Source organism: Corella eumyota, chromosome 7 (genome assembly GCF_963082875.1).
Source record: "Corella eumyota chromosome 7, kaCorEumy4.1, whole genome shotgun sequence".
Lineage (NCBI taxonomy): Eukaryota > Metazoa > Chordata > Ascidiacea > Phlebobranchia > Corellidae > Corella > Corella eumyota.
Genome location: NC_137496.1, coordinates 4374197 through 4385046, shown reverse-complemented (window position 1 = coordinate 4385046; position 10850 = coordinate 4374197). Strand labels below are relative to the sequence as shown.

The window sequence follows — 10850 nt, the reverse complement described above, 5'->3', positions numbered from 1 at the left end:
GCACTCAGAAAGCGTGGAATTTCTCATCGGTTTGGATTTCCAATCCCGGTTTCATGACGTCATCCTCAAGTTCGTCTTCATAATCTGGGGGTGGTACAACCTCCAGAAGTTCTTGGAGAAAACTTGTCACGTTTTCTGTTAAAGTCAAAAATTTTCTGGTTAAAATCGCAACAAGCAGTTGGCCTCAACGACTTTCAGTACCTAATTGAGCAAAAGCCTATATATATTTAAAATTCATTATTTAACGCTGATTATGTGAAATCTGGCACTTTAGTCTGCCATTAGTTTAAAGCGTTTTATTTAGGCTAAATTGTAAAATTATAAAACCCGAGCCTAAAATCTGAATTTTAACTTACTCATAAACGGTGGAACCTTTTTAAAATACACGAGCGGGAAATAGAAAAGTAAACCGGCCAATATAAATAAAGCAGCATATAGGTATGCCAACTGTGGTTCTTCTATTATTGGAGCTACGATCAAGTATAAAGATGCAAGAAAGCAAATTGCTGGTATGCCCAGAAAAATCTACAAAAAATAAGCAGTTTCTTATATGCTAGGCAGATATTTTAAATTGTAACTACAAACTTAGGTTTATACTTACCCTAAACGGCCTTTCTAAGTCAGGCTGCCTATATCTTAACACAATGACGGATAGAAATGTAGCTCCGTAAAATATCCACGATGCAAAAGTAAAGTAATCGATTAGAGTAGAAAAGCTCGCAGCGTCGGGAATGATCATAAGCAAGGCAATGAGCGACTAAAAACAAACCGTCTATTTGAATGTTTAAATTAAATTTTTTTAGTTTTTAAACGCAGTAGATACTGAAGATAACTCACGTTAAATAATAAAGCTGGACTCGGAGTATATCTGGTGACGCTGATGTAGGAAAAGATTTGCAACATGTGACCGTTTCTTCCAGCTGCATAAGTAAGTCTAAATAGCATTATAAAATTGTATTATAAAATATACAACAGCTTGACCATACGTTTATTACAACTTAAACTAATTATATATAAGTAAACAACAGTATCACCACCTTCCAGCTGTAAAGGCACTTCCGTTCGCGGCTCCGAATGTCGAACAGGCAACTGCGATTGGGACTACAAAACTAGCAGATCCAAACACTCGATCTCCAAATGTCTATAACACAAAACAAATATATTAGTTTTTTGTGTGGTAGTATACAAATTGGCAAAAGTTTACTGTTAAGCTAAGGTTGGACTTACAATAGCCACAGCACTGGATGCAAGTAGTTCGCTGGGCGACATAACAGTAAAATAAGCGATGTTGACCAATATATAACAAACTGTAACTAGTGGGATTCCTATTATAATAGCAAGAGGAAAATTCCTGTAAAAAATAAAAAAATTTAATCGCTACTGTACGTTATGTAAAATTTTAATTAGTTGAAAAAATAAATAAAGAAACTATTTTACCTTAATGGGTTTTCTATTTCTTCTGTCATAAAATTAAGTTGATTCCTAGATAAAATTAAGGTTAACAATATCTGATGTTTATTTTATTTATTTTTTGTATAAACCAATTAAAACATTATGTATTGGCAACGAAGTAAATGTTAAAAAGTATTTTTGTAGGTTAAAACATGTAATAGATACATGACATTTTTATATGTGTTGTTGGCTTGTTGCTTGTTTGTATATTTGGCGTGGTTAGCAAACTCAAATTTACTTAAAAAAATACTTTAACGATCTTTAAGTCATTAAATGTGAACGTACATAGAATATTATGTGATCAAGTTATTTAACGACCATTAACATATTGGCACTTACCAACCATCGTATGACCAGAGACCGCTGTAAAACGCAACTGCAATGGCAGAGAACGACGTGGCCGAGCCAGCAAAGGCATCGTTAAAGTTTTCAGTGTTACCGTTAGCTATTTCAACAAAGCCACCGACGATTATAGCGACGATGATTGCAAGTTTTGCGGCCGTGAAGAAGATTTGAATGAAGTTGCTGAGTTTTACGCTGAAGCAATTGCAAGTAGTGACAACCACTATAAAAAATAAGACCGTTTTGAGCCCCCACTTGTTAAACTATGTATTGCCAAAATCTTATTAATGCTATAACAAAACTTACAAATACAAATGGCTGCTGCACATTTCATAACCACGTTGGGCGGCTCACATCCGGGATAAAACGGCGCAGTAACGTACTGCGCAAACCCTATTGATATAATAGCGAACGAAGACGGTTTTGTGATGATAACACTCGTCCAAGCCATCAGGAATCCTGCTATGTTACCAAATGCAGCTTTGAGATATTGATATTCACCACCCGATCGCTTTATCATAAGACCGAGTTCGATGTAGCTCAATGCTCCTGCAAAATAGTTTTACATTAAATGTTGTGGATTTCTTACGTTTTCAAGGAAGATATATGAGATTTTTTAGCTAATATAGATGGCTTTTGTTTTATGTATTTTTGTAACTTAAAGTGGACCTAAACAAAAAGAAGTAGGCTACATGTAAGATCTAGAGGTGAAAAAGAAATGATGTCATTAATATCATATTTTTCATATGTACACATCAACTTAGACATAACGTCAACTATTATTAAAAAAATTCGTTTTTGTTATCACCCAACAAATAAATCATTTATTGTTATTGAAGGCATGTGTCGACCTGCCGATAGCCTTTCATGCTGTGATCAGGACAGAGTAAATACATTTTAACTTCAATACAAACGGTAAAATACATGTCATACAAGTATGTAAACAAGCACATGTATTTGGATACCATAGTATTTCGACGCTTGGTTGTTATTATTTATGTTAAAAGTTTAAAAGCTTATATAGAATTTAACTTGAAGACCAAGTGCTTATATTATTAATAACAACCCGTTTATACTTTCTATAAGACGATTTTTAATAAACTTATTTATTTTACCTAATGTCGCTAGTAAACCACAACCCGCCCAAACGCACAAACTGGCTCCAACTGATCCAGCATAAGCCAAAATTCCGGCAGGCGATAGGAAAATGCCAGAACCGATCATAGTACCAACAACGAACGAAATACCACCAATCAAACCGACCTAAAAACACAATGAAAGTCAAAGTAGCATGCAGTTTAATTTGTCTGCTGTTTATAACAACTTTGTTGAAAGAAAAGTGCATGGTGTTATATTGATCATTTTATATATTTTCATTTTTCATTTCCAATACTTAGTAACCTTAAACAACATTTTATTACCTCTAACAATACAATTTTACAACGTTAGCTTTGCCATAAAAATTGAAAAACAGATTTTGTTTATCGTGCGAATGCAATAAATTGAATTCTGATTGACACAGGTTGTGTTTGAATCTATTCAAACTAAATCTTTCAATGGCGAGCGAAAAATAGTTGTTAAAAAGCAATTTGTTAAATACAAAAATGTGTTTTATCAAACGTAGTATTTAAACAGTTGGATGCCCATTCAATAAAGGCTTAGAAAATATGCGATTTTAAAAGTTGAATCAAACGTCATTTGAAAGTAAACAAAGATTGCAAAAGGGGATTGTTAAAAATCTGACAGTAATTCACAATTTTGAATAGCCTTCTGTTTGTTAATGGATTATTAAAACTGCAACCTTTTAGGTTTATTTTCGATAGAATATTTGTGGATTGTAAATATTGGTGCGTCAGAGAAAATTTAACTGCATGCCCGTTAAGCCTGTGACCATGAGTTAATATGACATGTTATTAATAGCAATATTCTTTGATAAATTGTTAAAATAATTTACAATTAACAAACAAGTACATCACACAAAATCAAGTGGCAAATTTTACTGACGAACAAAAAAGAGTTTACTGGTAAGACATTTAAACTTACATGTCATTCTATTCCACATTTTGCTATAACTATTAATTTTCAATATCTAAAGGCTGCTATTAGCGGCACAACAGTAGTAATATTTAGTTTCCCCAACCGAGTTTGTCTTAAATAATTCTGGATAAACTGGCATTAAATATGTATATCAAAAACTTTAAGCTTTAATTGGAATATATATTTTTGGCAGTTAAAACTGTTAGCGCAAAAAGTAGAATACCTCTTGCTTAAGTTGGATCACATCTGATTTTTTGTTTGGGTCACTTTTGCTTGACGAACTACTTTTCCTTCTATATTTAACTTCTGTATCCATTGTAATACAAATCCTATCTTAAATTAGGTTTTAAACTAAGAAAGTCTTCTACACAATCAATACAAAAAATTTGATTTATTTTTACAAAAGATCAGAAAAAATATTTGACAAAGATCAACTGGTCTCTTGCTCAGTTATAGTAAAAAGTTCTCTGTGTTCTATTGGTACTTCCAATTCATTTAAATACGAGTTATGAAGTAGATTATTTCCATTTTGCAGAAGAGTGTCGCGGCTCGACAGCAACACCTTGCGGTGGCGTAGTTTTGACCTATTTTCGCGACGGTGTTCGAGTTGGGCTGTCGATACTGCGGCTTTGAGTTCAGCAGCCTAAACAATTAAAATTCCTTTAACTCAAATTAAAACGAACAAAACAATACAAAAAATTTAAAATGCTTATATATAGTAAAAGCTTTGTGTAAAAACCACATAAGCACCTGCCAAAATAGTTACTATAACACTACTTAGGTAATTTCAATAAGTTATTTATAGACATGCACTTGTAATATCTAAATTTAAAGCAAGCACCTTTGCGTTACCAATTAACATTTTTGACCACACAAACAGGCACAGACTAAGTTTACTTGCAAACATCCATTTACCTTTAAAGTGGCTGTGTTTTTGCTTTTTAAAACTACCACGTGACAACTTAATTGAACTCTTTTGTAATTTGCTTCGTGCCTGTAGGTCCAAGCTAACACACGAGAGTTTGTATTGCTTGTTGAACAATACGTTATTCTGTAGAAGAAGTTTAAACAAAATGATTTTAAGTAAAAACATATAAAAAAAATTAAAGCTAAAATAAAACTGACTTGCATACCAATCCAAGCCAGTCACTAAATCTTTTAACAACTACTTTTTACCTTCTTAAGTTATATTTGCATTCCGTGAAATCAGAAGCATTTTCTTTCTTATTTTCAATCACAAGCTGTCTGCACGATAAATGAAGATACTTATCGTTAACCGTCAAGTCCATTGGAATGCCAACTTTACCTTGGTTACTCGATTGTAATATTCGTTTTATTGCAAATTCGGTTGACCCTTCACCTTAAAAAAACAAAGAGTTGTAACATTGATATATTTGACTTGTTGTTATAATTTATTAAAAATTCGAGCTTTAATAGTTTTTTTAAGTGTAGTTAGCAATTTTTCGTTTAATTTTGACTGTTAAACCATAAAAATTTTCTTATAACACACCTTTCGACAATATTGTCTTTACATTTCCCAAATATAAAATACTCGCTGCCTTTGGTGATTCGGTTACTGAAAATTGTCTTTTCCGGCTTATTGAAAAGGAGTTACGAACGCTTTTTGCGAAGTTGATTACCCTGACCTTTGATCTTTTACTTGCCTTGGACACTTTCAGTCTTGGAAAACAACAGCAACATAATGTATCTAGTGTATTGGTATCTTGTTGCAAAAGATTCTTCGTGCTAGTGCTGGTGTGATTTTGCTGGTAAAGTCTATTAAATGTTTTTGGTTGGGACTGAACTTCTGAATTGTTCTGCCCTTGGTTCAGTTTTAAATTATGATCTCTTGTAAGAAATTTATTATGTAACGTCAAACCTTGATTGTTTTCGTTAATACTTTGACGCACATTTTCGAGCTGTAATTTAGAACTGTCAAAATTTGTATTCATCTCAATTTTTCCGTTGTTGTCTTTAAATAATTCTGTAGAGTACTTGACGATGTGTTCATCACAATTTTCCTGCGTCGAATACTGCGTTGAAACCGTGCACATCATAGACACGGGCTGTGGTGTAGCGGGCAGCCTTCTTTTAAAACTTTTCAATTTTTTAAAGCTGTTAGAACTATTTCTGAACGTCTTTTTATTGGATAACTTGCGTGACAAAGTATTCTGCAGTGTCATCATTTTTAGTTCTTTCGTGAATAATCCATGTTAACACAACGTAATGTTTTTCTTAAAAACACAGACTATTTTGCTGGATTTTAAAATTCACTTTCATCTGTAGATAATAAAGAGATTTTTAACCTCTGTTGCTGTTTTTAAAAATTAATTTTTTACATCGTTAGTTCTAAGTTACCAATTGATCTCCTTGACGCATTTATTTTGATATCGTTTTTCCAAATTAGGCATACAAAATCTGGCCTAAATATACAACAACGGAACTGCGTAGCTACTTACCTGCTGACTCTATTTAGTTACTTTAAACTAGCACAATAAAGAACGTCAATCGTTCAAAAAATGGTGTCGTAATTCACTCATTCAATTCTTTTTCATATAGTGTGTTGTAACATTATTTCCCATATTTTTACACAACAACATGTAAAAACGCTTACCATTGCAAAATCCATACCCTTTAAATTAATAGTAGTACCTTACGCAATAATTTTTAATCTTTTTTAATTAATAATTTCATAATTTTATTTACCAACAAAACTAAAAAAAATATAACTTTATTTACCAACAGAACTAAATTTAACTTAATAGTATTCAACATACAAGACAGTGTTGATAACCTTTTGGTGTATAGCTAAGTATCGACTTGAGCGTTCTGACCACAAGATGCAATGGTAGTTGACATACAGATCGTTTTAAAGATAATGGGATAAAGAATTTACTAACATTAGATCTCGCATGACTGCAAACCAAGTCCGCGTAACGAGCAAAATATGACGTCATTTCTTAAACTTAACAACTGACGAAATTCGACCAAAAGTAAATAACTACATAATAGTAAACATCAGTATTTTTTGTACAATAACTATAGAGTCCTGCGTGATATATACGTAATATAAATACTGCCCTGTATTTAAGTATTCAAAATACATATTCTGTTAAAAATTATACAAAAAGTGAATGAAACTTCTATAACCAATTATTAAGGTTTACTGCTATTTTAAAATTTTCTTTAATTACTTCTTATTTATGCATTTAGTATATTTAAATCTTTATAAGATTATTTTATATGGTAATCTGATGCATGTGCTTTCTAATTACTTAAATAAGCGCATAAGGAAATTATTAATTTTTAATAATTACGCTATGTTTTAGTCTATTATAAATTTTTTAATGCCAGTTCTAAATTTTTTTGAAATTTGTTGACTAATTTTGCATTTTATTTCTAAAAAAATATTTTTAAAACAAAAATATATTTATAACTTACTGTTGACATCTTGTGGTGAAATTTTTAATTCTTTGCGAAAATCTATTCGAGTATTTTATAGCCTAAAAAAATAGGTTTAAAAAAAATTATAATTTCTTGTATGTGTTATGCCTAACAAGCATTCTTGTTAAAAAATGACAAATTATTATTGTTTTATTTTAACTTATCACTATCTTATTGATTAAAACCGTTAAAGACTTTGCTTATAAAATGCGCTAAAAACTAGAACTTGTTGAATTTTGTGCTTTAAAAAAACAAAAAAAATTCAAAAAAGTAAAATAAAGGTTGATGGAATTATAGATTAGAATCTTTACATTTTAATCTAATATTAACAAAACGGTGTCAAAAAATTACAAGCAGTTGGGTGCAGCACATAACGCATTAGCAGATTAAAATAACCGTAAAAATCACAAGTGAAACGGAAATAAACAATAAAAAAGTGAACCACAACAATAAAAAAGTGCAAGCCAGTAAAGTAATCACTACATGGGGTCCTGGGTTCAGTCGCCGCTGCTTTTAAGTAGCACCCTTAAGTAAGGTAATATAAACGGTATAACCTTCTGCTGAGCCTATATTTAATCAACAGCTCAATTATCAAGTAATTATAATCTATAACATCCCAAATTACCAATAACAGCTTGAGACAGGGACCTTTGCTACACCACACATGAGTTCGTTGGTTCAATTCCCACTGCTCCCAAGCTGTAGCGCTCTTGAATAAGGCGCTATAAACGGTATAAACTTCTGCTAACCCACCACTTAACAAGCAGCGTAATTATCAGTCAATTATAATCTATAAAATATCCCAAACTGACAACTCGAGATTGAGTCGGGGTAACTAAAGTTAATCCATGTTTAGATCACGCATTCAACCTTTCCACATCAAAAATAAAGATATATACAAAAATTGTGCATTTTTTTGACAAGAATTTTTTTTTATGTTTATTTAGATCCAAAATGTTAGTTTATGGAGAATAAGGGGGCGGTGCATCTAAAAAACCTTCATTTTTAGGAAGCGGGCACGAAGCTTTGACACCCGGATTGCAATTAGGGTTAATTGGGGGAAGCCTATTCATCTCAATTTCAACTGGGGGTGCTGAAGCATAAACACGGCGGGAGGTACAAGGGACATTTGCGGGAGAGTTTAGCTGAGCAATATTTTGTTCCCTTCCAGTTGGTCTCCTAACTTCTTGTAAGTCTCGGTAGATTCGTGGTCCACCTTTTATAAAAAAAATATTAAAAGTAAATAAGACCACACTTCTTAATATGAGAGAAAGAATTAAAAAGAAAACAAACTAATGCAACGGAAATAAATAGAACGAAATTTAATAAAGCGGATTTACCTACAATTTTAGAAGAAATTTTTAGTAAAACAAACTTTTACAAAAAAATAACAGAATCATCGCAGTTGCTCCCATTAACCTTGATTATTATTTTGTTTGCACACAATTAAAAAAAAACGGTAGGGTGAACATTTTTTTTAGTTTCCGTTTTATCAATTTTTTTTAATAGTTTTGCGTCAATTTTAAAAAATTTAAATAAATTTAATCAAACACAATTTGTCTTACGACCTGTTCTTGGTTGGTGTACATAAACTGAGGCAGTTTCCACAACCCGTTGAGGTTGTTGCTGGTGCACTCGAACTCGGTACATATATAAGCCAATTGCAATTATTACAGTAACCGCACCAATCATGAGAAGAAACACTAGAAAAAATTCCTCTCTATAAATTAAATAATATAAATATTGGATATTATTTTTAAATTAGCAAAAAATAAGTCTTAGTCACATTCAGTAAAACAAGGCCTTTGTAACAATAGTGCATAGAGGAAAAGTTGTTTTACTAAAAAAGTAACCTTCTTTTTATTAAATAAAATAAACCATGGTTTCATAAAAGCATATTTACTCGGTATCCGAATAACTGATGTTAGAAGAGGTACAGTCGAAAATCGTTGAACAATTCGTCGTGTTTAGTGAAGCTAAATTTAAAGTTGTACTTTTAATAAAATATTCTTAATACCCAATGCTGTAGTGAAGTGCTCAAAACATATTACTACATGAGATGCTAAGTTTGATTCTGCTGTATTGCCATAGTAAGGCACTTGGGTTTGAGTACAGGAATAACTCACTTTGGTAACTCAGCCTTAAACGGCCGTTAATAAACAGGTTAATAAACAAAGAAACGGCCGTTAATAAACAAAGATTTTTTATATGCCCATATTTAGGCTGTAAAGTCGTTTTTCCCAATTTGAAGATAAAAAAATTTATAAGAAGGCAATTTCATAATAAATGAATTGTCTGTTGCTAGTTTTTTAAAATTCATAATTTCGATTGAATGACGCATCTCGCTACTGTATTGCGATGCTGCCTTTTTTAAGTTCCCTTTAAACAAAAAATATTCTATACAAGCAAAATGTGTAATATTAAACAGTTTCTATGGTTCATTCAATTACCAACTAGTAATTCATTTAGGCCTTTGTAGTATAAAGACTCACAAAACAGTAAATCTGAAAATTTTGAATAACAAAATAGAACCTGAACCAAATTTATTTAATAAACAAAATATGGTTTAAAATCATTTGATCATTTTTTTAAAGATAAATGATGATATGCATAAACATCATTAGGTTTTTTTCGTTTGGTACTAAATATACATTATACCAAAGTTTAAATGATTAAAATTGATCTTTGATTTTTACTAAATAAACAAGCAATTAAAATACAAAAAAAATAACTTTTTATCCATTTTTTTCGTGTTTTTAATATATATATAATTTGTCCAAACTGAAAAGCTTAATAACAATATTTGATTTTTAATAAACAAACAAGAATTTAAATATAACAAACAAACAAATTTTTTTATGTTAGTAATATTATGATATACAACTGGCCTGCTCCTGATAGTATTTATTTGATAAAAAACAACTCATGTTTTTTTTGCAAAGGTTAGTATTGCTAGCTCCTTTAACAAAACACAAGAAAAAAAAGCACTTAATATTAAACTAGAGCCTAAGGTGGTAACGCCCTGTACCTTGGCCACTAAGCCACGACGCTATCAAACTTACAAAAAAGAAATATCATTTAGCAATATTTACCTGAAACATACATTACTCCAAGCAAAATTGCAACCAATTTTATTCTAATAAACTGTAGTTCGACGGTGCGTTATATAAAATATTTATCTTTGTTATATATACAGCTTAACATTTATGAATAACCATTTCTTTAAACAAATTTTAACCGAGGTTCTTGGCTATTATAAACCGTTGTCTATCTTTTTCGAAAAGGTTGTTCTTTTAAATACACAAAAAAGCTTGGCATCAAATCTTTTGCATTCTGTACAATGCTCCCACGACTCAACAGCACAGCCTTGCGGTGCTCAATTAGACTTATTTTCACGATAATAAGTAATTTAAATAAGACCGAGTCCGGTTATATAGACACGTCATGGCAACGACTACGAGCCGAAAGGTTTTGCGTTAGAGCCCCCTTAGCCTGGCGTTTTACTGATAGCTTAAACACGTCATAACAGCACACCCATACCAAAAAAAATTACAAAAAACTTGTACCTTATAATG

General features: G+C 31.5%; 3 protein-coding genes across 5 annotated transcripts; all 3 read right to left on the bottom strand.

Moving 5' to 3' along the window:
- Positions 1-4: 4 nt before the first annotated feature.
- On the bottom strand, positions 5-4147 carry LOC145759324 (b(0,+)-type amino acid transporter 1-like). Its single transcript, XM_082573129.1, has 11 exons — positions 4055-4147; positions 2910-3057; positions 2101-2343; positions 1792-2017; positions 1438-1482; positions 1228-1351; positions 1038-1141; positions 838-934; positions 602-757; positions 357-525; positions 5-135 (listed from the first exon to the last, which is right to left on the bottom strand). The coding sequence occupies exons 1-11, from the start codon at positions 4145-4147 to the stop codon at positions 5-7; spliced, it is 1536 nt and encodes a 511-aa protein (XP_082429255.1).
- A 60-nt stretch (positions 4148-4207) lies between these two features.
- On the bottom strand, positions 4208-6645 carry LOC145759831 (uncharacterized). 3 transcript variants are annotated; one of them, XM_082573682.1, is made up of 5 exons: positions 6291-6645; positions 5342-6111; positions 5008-5191; positions 4747-4882; positions 4208-4474 (listed from the first exon to the last, which is right to left on the bottom strand). In XM_082573682.1, exons 2-5 carry the CDS (start codon positions 6015-6017, stop codon positions 4262-4264), a joined length of 1209 nt encoding a protein of 402 aa, XP_082429808.1. In that variant the 5' UTR covers positions 6018-6111; positions 6291-6645; the 3' UTR covers positions 4208-4261. The 3 variants fall into 3 exon arrangements, with proteins under 3 accessions (XP_082429808.1, XP_082429810.1, XP_082429809.1); XM_082573684.1 differs by having other exon boundaries at positions 5008-5185; XM_082573683.1 differs by having other exon boundaries at positions 6446-6645.
- Positions 6646-7450: 805 nt separating this feature from the next.
- Positions 7451-10533, bottom strand: LOC145759431 (uncharacterized). Its single transcript, XM_082573266.1, has 4 exons — positions 10368-10533; positions 9179-9251; positions 8844-8995; positions 7451-8491 (listed from the first exon to the last, which is right to left on the bottom strand). The coding sequence occupies exons 1-4, from the start codon at positions 10378-10380 to the stop codon at positions 8238-8240; spliced, it is 492 nt and encodes a 163-aa protein (XP_082429392.1). The 5' UTR covers positions 10381-10533; the 3' UTR covers positions 7451-8237.
- Positions 10534-10850: the final 317 nt, after the last annotated feature.